General features: G+C 51.7%; 1 protein-coding gene across 2 annotated transcripts in view; it reads right to left on the bottom strand.

The window, feature by feature from the left end:
• Positions 1-569: 569 nt before the first annotated feature.
• OPHN1 (oligophrenin 1) overlaps positions 570-14,590 on the bottom strand; it is a 52,742-nt gene continuing 38,721 nt past the window's right edge. The window contains exons 15-24 of one of the 2 annotated variants that reach the window (XM_058033002.1): positions 13,106-13,190; positions 12,724-12,782; positions 11,272-11,377; positions 10,386-10,545; positions 6,619-6,766; positions 5,337-5,639; positions 4,523-4,688; positions 3,534-3,584; positions 2,772-2,822; positions 570-2,596 (exon numbers count right to left, since the gene is read on the bottom strand). In XM_058033002.1, coding sequence (XP_057888985.1) covers positions 2,780-2,822; positions 3,534-3,584; positions 4,523-4,688; positions 5,337-5,639; positions 6,619-6,766; positions 10,386-10,545; positions 11,272-11,377; positions 12,724-12,782; positions 13,106-13,190 — 1,121 coding nt within the window. In that variant the 3' untranslated portion in view covers positions 570-2,596; positions 2,772-2,779. The remainder of the gene's footprint in view (positions 2,597-2,771; positions 2,823-3,533; positions 3,585-4,522; positions 4,689-5,336; positions 5,640-6,618; positions 6,767-10,385; positions 10,546-11,271; positions 11,378-12,723; positions 12,783-13,105; positions 13,191-14,590) is intronic. The other variant, XM_058033003.1, reaches the window with a different exon arrangement.

Genomic DNA, 14,590 nt, shown 5'->3' with positions numbered 1-14,590 from the left:
CCCATGGCACAGAATGCTGTCCAGGCACTGCGGCAGCACAGGAATATTCAGCCTTGTCAGCGCATATTCTCCAGTCAGAAAAATGCAGAAAACCAGCTTGGGGACTGGAGACCCAGAGCGGGGCTATGGCAGAGCCCAGGGCACTCCTAATCCCACGGACACAGCCCTGTGTGGCCTCCCTGGGGCACAGAGCTGGGTCCCACAGCAGAGTCTGCCTGCAGAGGGGGCACAGTGGGGGCAGCGCTTGGGCTCAGGGTGAAGAGGAACAAAACACACCGACATGGTTGTTTCACTTCATAAAAACTTTATAAACACTTGCAGTAACCTAAGCTTGTACACATCACAATGGCTCCAGGGCTGATGCTGGGGGCTGCCATGCTGCAAAGGATGATCCCACATTCCCAGCCGTCCCTCCTGGGCCACTGGCAGCAGGGACTGTGCTCACAGTAGCAGGGATTGGGCCCCACAGCAGCAGGAATTGGACCCAACAGCCCCCTGCCAGCACAACCAGCATCCCCACTGCCCAACTGCTGGTCCCCAGTGTTCAGCTGCACCCACGGGTGCAGACATACAAGTGACAAAGAACTTTAAAAGGACACCATGAAAGTCTGCAAGAAGCTGCCTCTCCCCACTGCTCATACTGTCAGACTGAAACCCAGCCACCCTTGGATTCTCCGTACCCATGGAGCCCACCTCTGTCCTGGGGTCTGTGCTGGGTAGTGGGCACAAGCAGGAGGAGGATGTGACAAGCCACTGCTCCCACAGAATGTCACCTCCAGAGCCACGTGCATCAGCACAACCCAAGGAGTTTCCCAAACTGACAGGCTCAAGGGGTCCCCAGACAGTGTCCCAAAGCAAGAAAAACAGTAGGGAAATGCTGGCCTTTTGTGTGGGAGCCACAGGCCCAACACCCCAGCAGGGCCAGGGGATGATGTGCTGCAGGCAGGTGGCCCCACTGCCAGGCTGGTCAGGGCAGCTGGCTCCAGCTTCAGCTCCATTCCTGTTCAGAGATCCCTGATCAGAACCCCTGTGCCTTGTCCTTGAGCCCCTGGTGAGGGCTGCAGCAGAAGGGGCCCAGCACAGCCCCAGGGGCTGCCAGTGCATGTGGCACAGCCTCAGCTGCCACAGCACAGGGCTGGATTGGTTTTAAAGCCACTTTCATGTGCCAGGCCTAAAGGAGGGAGCAGCTGGGGCACTGCTGAAGCCAAGGGAGTGAGAGCACCATGGACACGACACACGTGAGCTGTGTGCCATTCAGCAATAAGAGACACGAGGTCACACAGAGGCAAAGTGCCAGGAGGTGGGAAGGACCTGCACCAGGCAGGACACCAGGCTCCAGGGAATGGAGCACCTGGGAAGCAGCTGTGGGAATGTTTGGCCACTGGTTTGCAAAGGCTCTCAGCACCTAAAGAAAACCATTCAAAAGGAGGGAGTCATCTTTGGGCAGACGGAGGAAGCAGGGAAGTAGCTCTCTGCCATGCACAGCCCTGGAGCTGGGCCCTGGTGGCAGCTGGAGCAACAGACAAGCTTCTAGTGCTACAGAGGTCCTGGCCAAGGACACCTCCCAGGCCAATGGGCATCATCCACAGGGCCATGGCTGAGGGACAGGCTGGCCATCTTGTACTGGAAATGAATAAACAAGCAAACAACAAACTGGGCAGTTCTTAAAAAGAAAACAAACAATGGGTTTGACCCACAAACAGTGAGTTTCAGATCCTCAGCACCTCTGTGCTGGCCACCACAATCACCCAGGATGGAGACTTCTTGGTGGGCCTGTGAGAAGTGGATCTGGTGGGAGTGTGGCTCATGGAAGAGGAGGCAGTGGAGGAAGAGGAGGAGCACCTGCTGCCCCCCTCCCCCAGCTGCACCCCTGGAGGCTGCTGACCCGGGGGTGCTGCCTGAGAGCTGATCCCAGGCAAGGCTGTGGCCCTGGCTCAGGCCAAGCCCCTGGCCAAGCCTCTCTGTCAGTGTAGTGTCCCAGGCCAGGGATGTCCAGGAGGAGATGAGGAGACATCCCACAGATCTGAGCACAGTGATTCCTCCATCCCTGCCCAGCTTTTGTCACCATGGGCAGCATTAGCAGGCACAGCTGTCCCACACAATGACACTCACCAAGTGAGGGACACAAGCACAAAGGAAGGGGCTTCTCAGGGCAAGCAGGGCAAGAGGGGACTGCAGCTGTTTTGCCCTTGCATCCAAACAGAGGGACTCAGCCCTTGTGCTGTCCAAACACCCTTTTCAAGGTGTGTTTCCCAAAAGTGTGCAGGTGAACAGGGGCTCCACTGTCCCTTCCACAGGTGGTCCATGTCCCCCAGTCCTGCCCATGCTGCCATCACCTGCATGGCACACACAGGGGAGGAGAGGGAGGAGAGGTGGGAGGGCAGGGAACAGTTCAACACAGATGTGTGGGCAGGACCTGCTCTCCATTGTGGTCTCCCTCTCCTAATTTCTTGGGCCACTTGTGGCTTGGAAATCATCGTCCAGTAAGATAGCTGCTCTCCAGGGCACTGGGGCTGGCAAGGCTCAGCTCTGACTCCTGGGTCACAAGCACAGAAAGTCTCCTGGGTCCAGCTGGGCTGAGGTGTGCTTACAAAGCCTGGAAGAAGAAAACAAGCTCCATGTTCTGTGCAGCAATGCAAACCCACCAGTAATGGCAGAACCACTGGAATCCCACATAATTTGTTTGTTCCCTCCAAAAACCCCATAAATGGTGATTTGTCTTACATGTCTGCTTTCAGTTTATTATTCAATTTGTTGTCATAAACACATACCTTTAGCCTCAGCTCTCATCACTTGGGATCCTGCCTTGTGGTGATGAAGAACTGCATAAAAGGAAGTAGAAGAACAGAGAAAAAATGAGTGCAAGGAGCAAGCTCCAACTCAGCTCCACAAGCTCCTCGAGGCTGGGTAAGGGCAGGGAGGGGTCTGTTTTGCAATAGCACAAATGTTTTCTCTCAGTACCTGCAGCAGCAGTTCTCAGACTTACACACAAACCTGCTCTCTCCTGGGCAGAGATTGGCAGCTTTTCAAGGCAGGAAGCTGAGGCTTATTTGGACAAATATTATCACAAATGGAACCTGCTGCCACTCAGAGTTGAGGGCTCTGCCCACACTGTCTCCATAACCCCCCAGCTCCCTGTCTGCACACGCCCTGGACTGGACCAGCCATGCTCTCTTGGCAGCTGCTGGGACCTAACCAGCCCTCACCACCTCACCCACGACCTGATCTTCCCACAAAGCCTGAGTACAATGGGCACTACACCCCACAGATCCACACACCTGGTAACAGGGATCCACAGGGATGTTTCTCGCTCGGTGGATTTAATTTATCAAGTCTGTATCTGGACTCACATTTTATGCTTTGTGCTCTTTGTTTAGTTTCAGCATTTTAGCTGAGCCCCATCTGCTGTTTGTGAGTACAAGACAAGGCAGGCCTGGGGCTGGGGCTGTCTGTGCTGGCTCTGCCTCAGAGGGAGCACCGTGTGCTGCAGGGCTGCTGCTCTCCACACGGAACCTTCCCCGTGCCAGCCTTACCTGCCTGTTCTTCGGGACGCCGTCTCAAAGAACTTGGTCCTAGAGGCCACCCTGCAAAGAAAACAGGAGAAGTCTCTCCTGATTCGACCTGGCAATTTGCTAATGAGATCTGCTCTGTGCCAGGGGGATGAGCTGCAGCATTGGCAGCACTGCAGAGATCACCTTCAACTGACAGTTCTTGTGCCAAGGCATAGCCGGGCTCCTTCTGTGCTCGCTCCACCTGCACACCACCTGCCAGTGCTTTGGCTGGGCTGCTTATGGAACCATGGCATCATGGAATCATTTAGGCTGGGAAACATCTCCAACCTCATGGAGTCTAACCTTTGACCAAACACCACCACACCAACTAAAACATAACACCAAGTGCCACATCCAGTCATTATTTCTGTGCTCTTGCCTATAATCCTATGTGCATCCACGACCTTTATGGTCCTTCCTTTAGTGTTTATGTGCTCCTGCCCATGCTCAAGAAAGAGAAGTTAAATTATCCTAGAGAAGGAATTAAGGCAGTTCTGGCACAGAGCTGACCCTCATGGCACCTTTTGTTTTCTTTAGGTTAATTCCCACTAAAGCCAGCAGGGTTTCTGACTATCTTAAAATCTGAAAGAAATCTGAGGATGAGATGAAGCTGAACTCCACCCAGTTTCCTTAAGATCCAAGCTGGATCTTGTCCTGTCCCAGAAAGTGTCTCGTTTGAGAGGTTTGCTGGAGGCTGACAGGGAGGGGCTCAGCTCCACCAACCCAGGAACAGCAGGGAAGGGGATGGGGCAAGGCTCAGCCCTTGGGCTGTGCTTGAGCAGCTCCAAAGCTTCTTGTTTGCCTTCACTGTGGCACCATTCCCCTCTTTGGCCGTGCCCTCTGCTCAGATTTCTAAGTGACATTCAAACCTGCACTTGCACCAGTGCCAAGGGAACATCCACAGGCTCCAGCCACTGAGCCCCTGAGTGTCCCCACCAGCACCAAGCACCCTCCATGGGCTGCTGGCTTACACAGATGAAGGCATCTCCTCTGCTGTCCCTGCTATCAGATCTGGCCTCTGCTCCAGCTTTGGAGGGACGGGAGTCCGGCACGGTGGATCCGGAGGTCTCACAGGGGGACGTGTTATCACAGGCTTATCACCATGGGAACGTGGCTTAGGGACACCATCACAGTCACCTGCAGGGATGGAGATAACAAACACTGAGCAGGAAGCTCTGGCAGAGGCCAGATATTTATGAAGGGGCATTGAACAGGTTCGTGGGTTTAGTTCTGCCCCTTTGCCTCAACACTCTCTCCCTGACAGTGGCCAATAGCCAGAATAGAGGGACAGAGTCCAGGGAAAGAAGTTCCCACACTACCTGTCCCAGAAAAGCTTTCCTGGCACTGGTAACAGGGGCTGGATCTGGATCTGCAAGGACAAACTCAATGCAGTTGCTGACTGTGAAGCTGATACTTCCTGGGAATCACAAGTGTTCTTAACCAAACCCTGTGCAGTGCTGCTCTGTGAATGGGAGAGGAACAGCGTAAACTGGTGATTCCTGCAGCTGAGCTTTCATCCTGGACAGTGATACCACCTGTCCTCTCCTTGGCTTCTTTTCTTCCCCAAGATCCAGCCAACCTTACTATTCACTTAACCCTTCAAAGTCTTTAAGAAACAAGTCAACAAGGAATGAGTGCTAGACTTTACCCATGCCCACACCTTAGGCTGTTCTGTACTCCCAGCCACTCCTGCTGAACTACACTGAGAGGACTCAAGGGTAGAGGCCACCACGTGCCCAGGGAGGGCTGACTTGGGCACTTGCTTGGCCCCAGGCACACACTCACCCTCTCTGCCACAGATGCCTGGTCGGGGTGCCGGTCTCCTGGCCTGCAGCGTGGCAGTCCTCAGGGTAGGGCTGGTCACCACGCCGTTGGCCGCCCTGCCAGCTGCCTTGGCCCCTCCATCCTGCAGCCCTTTCCCCACGCCCAGCTTGCCCGGCTCGGGCTCAGCCCGGGGCTGGGGCCGGCTCTCGGCAGGGGAACGCCCCAGCTCGTCCCCCCCCGGCCGGGGCGCGGGCAGGCGGCTGCGGTGCAGGGGCTTGGGGGCCTCCATGCCGCCGCCATTGGGGGTCTGGCTGAGCCTCTCTGCTGTGGAGACAAGAGAGCAGAGAGCTGTGGGGTTAGCTGTGTACTGCACTTGGTGTGCCTCCAAAAGCCACTCATCCCAGCCCTGTTGCTGTGCTGCAGAACCAGGAGCAAGCAGGGGCTCTGCTGTGAACCTCACTGCTCCCTGCAGCCTCGGGGCAGGCCAAGGTGAACAAATGCTTCTGCTCCCAGGTCGAGGAAGCATTGAAATGCAAGGCCAGCCCCAACTCCATTAGCAGTCTGGGACTTTTAAAGAGCAATGTGAATCAATCATGTTCTGCCAGTGTCACAAAGTACACTTTACACCTAAACATCATCACAGCTCTGAAAACTAATGGAGAAAGAGACTTTCCATCTCTTTGGTGACTGTGGAATCAGGGCACAGCCTGCAGTGACAACTAGAGCAAACCAGGCTGCAGAAATATAATTTTAAGGTGATGTGTCCTTTGCTGTTAATCCAGCTGACTGTAAGGAAATCCTGAAGCTGTTATGGTAATGTCAGAGTAGAACTTGGTCTAGGAAATACCTTCACTGCATCCTGAAAAAGTTCTTTGGAGTTCTTGCTCTGGATGTGGAACTGCCAGCAGCTGAGCCAGCTTGAGACCTCCTTGGGCCTCCTGCAGCACAACCCTCCCTGGCTACCATCCCACCAACACTCCATGCAGGTGTTTTTGCCTCTGATGCCACAAAACCTCTCCTCTGGGTCTCTCCTGTGCCAAGAACCAGCCTTAGTTTAGCTAATGGAGCATGCAGCAGGTAGCAGAAAAACTCAAATCCCACAAAATCTGACTTGTGACACGATGCAATCAATGTATGAGCGTTTTTGGCTTTCCTTTCTCTCTGAGCAGCCCTCACTGCCTGCCATGTCCAGGACCTGGAAAGTGCAGCCCTGCTGCTGTTACCTCCATTGCTCCTGGAAAGGTGTAACAGAAAGCAGGAGGGGTGAGAAGCAGGTAAGGCATCAGGGAACAGCCAGACTGACCTGCACTCTCCTCCACAGAGGCATTGAAGAACACAGGTCTTTCCCTCAGGGGACGCTTGGAGATGGTGATGGGCTTGTGCCGCCGGGCAGCCACCCTGGGTGGGGGCACTGGGGGGGCTGTGGTGTCTTCTGGGGGGCCAGAGTAGATCTGTAAAGGGAAACACATTCAGGTGACCAAACACAAAGGGGCTGCTGCCCCACCTTCTGCTGCAGGTGTGCCCTCCCAGCACAGAGAGTGATAGAGGCCACCACTGACACTGTCCCCACCACTGACACTGTCCCCATCATGGCACCATTCCCACCACTGACACTGTCCCCACCATGACACCATTCCCACCACAGATACTGTCCCTGCAGCTCAGCAAGAAGATCACAAACAGACAATTTGTAGAAGCAAATTACCCTGGAGCAGATGAGGGAGGCTTTGGAGCTGACAGCTCCTCACCAACAGCAAGATTCCCATTGTCACAGAGATACAATCCTCGAATCACCCAAACCAACCCTGCATTGTTCCATATCTAACACTAAAACCCTTCAGCTCTTGGTTTACAGTGACACATTTGGCACCAGGAAATTACCTGGGATGAAATACTGGCATAAAAGCAACGTTACTGAGAAGTTTTATCTCCTTTTCTCACTGGTAATGTGGCACCTATTTAGTTGGGATTAATTGAGAGGTTCTCATTTATGTCAGGGCTTTTTTAAGAGCTGAAAAAGAAATAAATCTGAAGAGCTGAAATACCCCATCAAGGCCCACAACAGTTGCTCCTCTGCTCTTCCCAGGGATGTTAATTGAAGTTTTATCAGGCTTTAAAGCCTGAGTTACTGTGTAGAGGTGGCCTCAGCTGCTGAACCCAGAGGCTGCACTGCCTGTCCTGGGAGATGTGGTGCTGGACCCTTCCTGGCTCCAGCCCAGAGGAGGAGAGCTGTGCCAGCCCCACTGGCATGCTGGGTCACCACACCCTTGGGCCACACTTCAATATGGAAAAACAGCCTAATTGCATCACTCAGAAAAATCTTACCATGAAGAAGTGTAACATTCTGCTTTGATTAAATGTCTCATTTTGGTAATTCAAACCAAAAATGTATTCCTTCTTCTCCGGGCCAAAGAGCAGGGCTAGGAGACCAAGATGGGGGATGGGAGAGGAAAACATGTCCCTGGTTTAAATTTCTTGGTCCCAAGTGTGTGCCTGGGGAGGGCTGGCAGTGGCAGACAGCTCCCACACCCCACGGTCAGGCTGCTCTGGCCCAGCCTGGCTGGCTTTGGATAAATCCATGTGCCAGAATCAGGCTTTGCTCCCAACAGCCTGGCCCAATCTGCACGAGGAGAGGAGAAACAACACAGAGTCACAGAATGGTTCAGGCTGGAAGGGCCCACAGTGGCTCATCTGGTCCATCCTCCCTGCTCAAGCAGGGCTTCCCTAAGGAGCAAATGGCCCAGGATTGTGTCCAGACAGTTCTGGAATATCTCCAGAGAGGGAAGATTACACACCCACTCTGGGAAAAAAAGCCCCACACTCAGGGTTTGGTGACACAGGGCGGGTGCTGGCTCACTGCCTGCTGGGCTCTGCCCTGGGCAGGGGCAAGACACATTCCCTGCTCCAAAACACAAGGTCTGGAGTTCTGGAGTACTCTCTTGCTGTGACACAGCAGCACATGAATTAAAAGCAGCTTGTATATTATTAAATCAGCAGAGGATTGCCTGTAGGAGGGAAATTTTTTGGAAATATCAACCTCATTCCTCTATCCTGAGCAGAATCCAATCCTGCTTTTAAAAGAAACATTAAGCTCCCCATGGACACTTATACAGGTACCAAAGAATACTGCTTTCAACACCTGAAACCCAAGCTAAACCAACCACAAATGACTGTGTTCAAGAGGTGGGTGAAGGCTCTGATTTACTTCTAATTGAAAAATCAAGTTAAATAACATAAATGTACAAAGATATTGACAGACCCTCACCTTAAGGAGGTCTGTACAGGGAAGAAGGTGTTTCCAGAACAATCAACCTATTTAATTGAACCACAGCATTGAAACATGAGCTGTGGAAACAGCAATTATCCACAAACACTTCATGAATAGTTACTCTGTCCTCAGTCTTCAGATTGCACCATATAACCCACATCCCCTCTTCCTCCAAGTCTCATCTGAGCTGTTTGCTCATGTGTGAGCTGAAGACTCTGTCAGCTCCAACATCGAACTTATACACTCAATCCAATAAATGTGACTAACTAAACCTTATTGCTGGAGAAATTAAAAGCAAGCAAAAGGACATCTGACTTAATTAAAGCTGTCATGCCAGCTCTCAGAGGTGGCAGGGTGTGTTGATTCAGACTGTGCTGCAGGCTGTAAGGAGGGGAGCACAGAGCCCCATCTCTGGAGCAAGCATGTGAGATCCCAGACAAAAACCAGTTCCTGTTTTTCTGTGGGAACTTATTACAAGTGTTCATAGAGACCTACAAAGGAATTGGCTGGTGTTTCCATGAGCTTCTACTCTGGGTACTCACAAGCCTGTCTGAGCTCTTCCATCCCATTTCAATCCTTGGCATCACAGCCAACTCCCACCCCCTCATCTGGTCCCACACCCCTCTGTGGTCCCCACCTGGTTGCTCTGGCTCCACATCCCTGTTGCAAGAACCTTGCTGTTCCAGCTTTGGCTGCCTCTTCCCTTTCCAAAGGGAGCTTTCCCCCTGCCCATATGCTGCCCTGTATTCTAGGAGCTGCTCCAGCCCCTCACAGCAAACAGCATCCCTGAATGAACAGCTCCACGAGAGAGGCTTGGACACTGTGTACTCTGCTGTGAAAAGCTGGAGGACCCAATTCACTCCTTGGAACCCAGGGCTGTTCCCAGGACAGGAATCTGCTCCCTGCTCAAGATCGGCTGCTCTGGATGCAGAGGCTGCTCCAGTTTTCAATATTAACACCCAGCTCCTGTCATCCCCCAGCCACCCGACACCCCTGAGCCAGTGTCAGGTATCTGAGAGCAAGTGTGAGCACAGCCACAGTGGAACATTCTGCTCTCCAAAGGCACACATGACAAAGCTGCTGTCTGCACGTGCATCTTCAGCACCACCCCAGCAACCAGAGCCTGGCTGGGCACACGGGCGATGCTCAGGCTGAAATATGAATACCCAGAGCAGATCCATGGAGGGCAGATGAGATGCTCAGTCGTGTGAGAGCAGGGCCCAGGGACATGGGCACCAGCCTCAGCTCCTCTGAAAGCTCCACCCCAGGCAGCAGCTCCCTCAGTCCAGGGAGCATCTCCTTCAGACTCCCCATTCCATCTCTAAAACCATCCCTGTGTCTGTATCTGAACGCAACCACAGCTGAATTACTTTCATCAACCATTCAACACTTGTCTGCTCTAGTTTTTTTTTCCACTGATTTAACAGTTGAGCAGTGCCTCATCTTGGACTGTGCCCATTAAAACCAATTCTCCTCTGGCCTAGCTCCTGTCTAGCAAAGGAAAGAGTGCAGCCCTGTAATGAGCAGTCATACAATACGTTTTTTTCCCCTTGTTTAAAAAGAAAAGGCAAAAATGCCCAGACTCGCTGTTTCCTCTGGGGACCAGATAACAGCAACATTGAGGAACACACACCTGCTACTCTTTGCTTCCTCCTGAAGCCTTTCAGAGCAGAATGTTACATAAAGCCAGCCCAAGGAGGCTCCAGAAGGAGCTGGAGCTGCCGTGTTGCCACAGCAACAGTCTGCAGGAGCAGGCAGAGCAGCCGGGGCTGCTCCGGGGCTGCTCCGGGGCTGCCCCGTACCTTCCCAAAGTGCTCGATCAGGATCTCGACCACGATGTTTTGGAACTTGATGTTCATCATGGCTGCCACGGTGTCCTCCTGTGCCCGCATGAGGGTGGGCCCGAAGATCACCCCCATGTTGGACGGTGACATCAGATTCTCCCGGCTGTGCTCACACACGCTGCAGGGGCAGGGGAAGGAGGAACAGAGTTTGCTTTGGTTTGGTTTTTTCCAAACAGATCTTATTCCAAGGAAAAAAAACCAAAAAAACAAAACAAAACCCAGGATACACTAAGAATCAGTAATTCAATTTTCTTCATTGTGTTTCAGAATTTGTTTTCCAGCAGTGACAAACATGGCTTTAGGTCTGACACACACATTTGGCTCGGGCAGATGCTGGAGAGAGCAATGTGCTGACAGCATCTTCATTTGATCTCTTCCCACTCCCAGCTCCTCTTTAACTCTGCAATCAAAAGTCATCTGCACAACATATGCACAAAAGGAATCATTTAAATCCTATATCCTTTTTATCCACAACTGACTTCTGGCTTTAATTTTCTTTCCTTCTGAAGGAAGAGAACTGAATTTAGGGAGCACACTGTGGTGGTTTCCAATAAATTTCTGAGAGGTGACAGCTTACAGCCCCTGCTCTCAGAGAGTATTTTTATTTTTAAATCATTTGCTGCTCTGTGCATATCTGAAAGAGGATGGAAGGAACCACCAGAAAGAGAAGCATCACTCCATGCAGAGGGCAGCAAAGACAGTCACCCCCTTTGTGCAATCCACATGGAAATTCACAAGGGGACTACAGTGGGTAAAATTTTGCAAACCTGACCTCCCAAAAAGCTTTGTTCTGCTGATTCCATTATTCCCCTTTCTTTGGTTTTAGAGGAAAACATCTGCTTACTTGACAAGGTGCTGGATGAGGAGTTCTAACATCTCCCTGTTCTTGTCAGGCAGTTTATAGACCAGTGCATGAATGGCTCCCAGCCTGTAATCCAGGTTCTCAGACTCTGGAAAGCAGCAATACAAAGAAGAATTTGTACCAAACACTTTCAAACTAAATACACCAGAGAAATATAAAGCCAAAGGAAACCTGTGGAAGCTGTTCCCTCTGCAGCATGGGAGCAAAAGGGAGCAGAGGGAAGTGAGATTTCACAGCAACAGGATGAATACTGTGAGAAACAACATGAAGTGGAAAGAGGAAGAAATGGAGCTTGAAAGGGAGCCCAAAGGCACACTCCAAAAGAGGCTGGGCATGGGCAGGTCCTCCCCTTCACACCCTTGTTCCATGCACCTGGCAGCACACAGCTTCCCTCTGGGAGTCTATGAGCCCAGAGAGCTCTGACACTGAACAGCACCTAAAAATATCCCACAGGGAATAAACCTGAGTCCCTGACCCAAAGAGGTCACCCTTAGAAGAATAAATAATCAGGAAACAATAAAATACTCTGTGTGAAAAGAATAGTGTGGGGTCTGGGTGGCTGGGAAGCTCAGTGGTGCAAGTTCCTGAGGGAGGGCAGGGAAAGGATAAATGTCCTGTCACACCCAGCCATCAGGGGCTTAACCATCTCTGAAAATAATAAATCCTGGGCTTGACTACCTTCAGCAAGAAGTGGAACATTTCCCTTTCCAAGAAAAATGGGTGTTATTCATTCTCCAGAGGGACACATGGAGAAGAAGTGGGCATCCCTCCCAGTCTCCCTGTGACTTGTGGAGGCACAATGGGATGAAGGATACTGTAATCCCACACATTTCCAAATGCCAGCACTCCTATGCTGAGGGTGATGACCCTCATTATGCTCTCTGCCTCACAGGACACTGGCTCACAGCTGTCACAGCTTATCTGCAGTGGCCACAATGAGGTGACAGACACAGAGCAGCTTCTTGGCTGACCTCTGTTAGTCCCAACTGTGACTCAATCCCAACAGCTACAGCAGAGAAATGCCTTCCATGGGCTGTTTTCAACATCCCAGGACAAATTTCATAACCTAAAGGGAATACCTACTTATCTGGGGAGTAACAGCACATCCCATTTCCTCACAGGTTTTAAAATAAATATATCAGTACTAGAGGGAAACAATTCCTGTGGCTGCTTTCAAGTGAGTGACATCCTCTGGCTCTCCAGACCCCCCTGAGACCACAGACCCTGTCTGAGGGAAGGAGCAAAGGAGAGAAGGGAACATCCAGCACCACATCCCCTGCACAGAAAAGCACTTGGAGAAGACAGCACTGCTCTCTCTACAGCTGAAGCAGTGGGACACCACAGGGCTGGCAGAGCTCTGCCAAGTGACTTTGATGGACCCTGGCTGGGGAGAGCAGGGCCAGGGACCATCAGTGGGGAAGCTGTGGGACTTACTGGCAGCCAGGACCAGCTCTTTGTGGAGCTTGTACGTCATGACGGGTTCAGACAGGTTCCTGCAACAACCAGAAAGAAAACTCAGCTCTGCAGGGCACTGTGACCCACTTGTGACCATCTTGGACCAATGGGCAAACTGGCTCATCCCTCAGTGCCACCAAGTCCCAGTGGCATTTCCTTCTGCAGTCAATAACAGTGAAAGAGCCCTCCCCAAGGGATTGAGGGATTCTGCAACATCCATATTCATCATCCTTCCTCCCAAAGCCTTTGTCACTTTGCCCTTTTCCACAGCCAGATGTGAATATCTGGCAGCTCATTTCAGCTTTCATCTGGGTCAGCCCCAGTCTCCTTTCCTTGGGGCAGGTGTGACTTGCAGTGCTACCTGAGATAGAACTTCAGTGAGCTGGTAATGGTCTTGATGTCCCAGTCCCCACTCTGGAGATCCACATCCCCAGGGCATTTTGGATCTGGAAGGAGAATGAAAAAGTTTTAGAATAAAGTTCATTCAGAGGTTACTAACAAACAATCTGCTTGGGCTGGGGGATTCCCCTTGAGACACATGAAACCACAGCAGCACACAAAAAGAGTTCCTAATTCCCATGGCTAGGAAAAGCAGAAAAACAGCACCAGTGTCAGGGTTTTGGAGGCTGGGGAGTGGTGCTAATGAGGACAAAGAGGGAAATACAAGGTAAAATTTAAGCAGGGCTGAGAAGTCACTGAGAGCATATTCTCTATAGTTTATTTTTTTCCCAAGGTTGGCAGAAACAACGGATTTCAACAGGTCCAAGACAAGCTTTTTGACATCCAAAGTAATCTGAATGCCAGCTCAAATCTCTCACTTGCAGCTACTCCCCTGAAGGCTGTTCTGGAAGCATTCCCTCTTGCTGCACAGAGAGGAGGGAGCTCAGGGGAGGCCCAGCAGCATGGAAATACAATTTGCTGCTGCCTCCCCCCCCTGACAAACCACACCACGTCTGTGGCGCCACGAAGTGAAGGATGTAGTTGTAGGATGGGGGAAGCTGGACTACAGAAATAAACAGCAGGACTTGTTTTTGAAAATAAATAGGACTAGAGACTAAAAAAAAAAATAAATTATCTCCTTTGAGTGGTTAAAGATGAAATCCTGCTGCAGCAATTATTTCTGTGGTGTTGGACTTTCCATTATGCTTTCATCTGCAGTGGGGTGGCAAGTGGTTACCCAGACCCATGCAGATAAACAAAACAAAAAGGCACTCACTGGTGGGATTCAGAGGAGAAAACCACAGGGCTGCTCACAGGGAGGGTGAGAATCAAGCAGCAATAGAACCTGAGGCTTAGCAATGAGTCATGGGCCAGCAGAGCTGGGCAGATGCCCGAAGCCATGGCACTGTGAGAACTGGGCATAGCCAGACACCAGAACGAACCAAGGTTTTAATAAACAACATCCAGAGTAGAAGCAATAGGAAACAGCCAAAGCCTTTGAATGCTGCATTAATATCAGATGTCTGAGCTGGCTTGAGCCCGAGGCACGCCTGAGGGAGGTGAGCTCAATCCCTGCCCTGTGCTCCAGCCCCAGGCAGGGCTGGGGAGAAAGGTTTGGCCTTGGTAGGTGGGGATCTACCCCAGAGGGTCCCTGAGAGGCTCACAGGTGGCCACGAGGTGAGGGTACAATGGCCTCAGCCAGGGCCCAGCCCAGAAGGGCTGTCCTGGCACAAAGCAGTGCTGCTGAGCCCCTAAACCTGCTAAGACTGTAAACACTTCCCCAGTTGCCAAGTTTGTGTGACAGACAGATCCAGCCACAGGAAGGCTCCCAGCAGGAATGGATCCACAGGCTTCTTAACATACATCGGCTCCTTATGGTACACACTGCACACAGTGAGGTGTCCCC

This window comes from Melospiza georgiana, chromosome 12, assembly GCF_028018845.1.
Source record: "Melospiza georgiana isolate bMelGeo1 chromosome 12, bMelGeo1.pri, whole genome shotgun sequence".
Lineage (NCBI taxonomy): Eukaryota > Metazoa > Chordata > Aves > Passeriformes > Passerellidae > Melospiza > Melospiza georgiana.
Note: the sequence above shows the minus strand (reverse complement) of the source record. Positions and strands in the feature narration are given on the sequence as shown.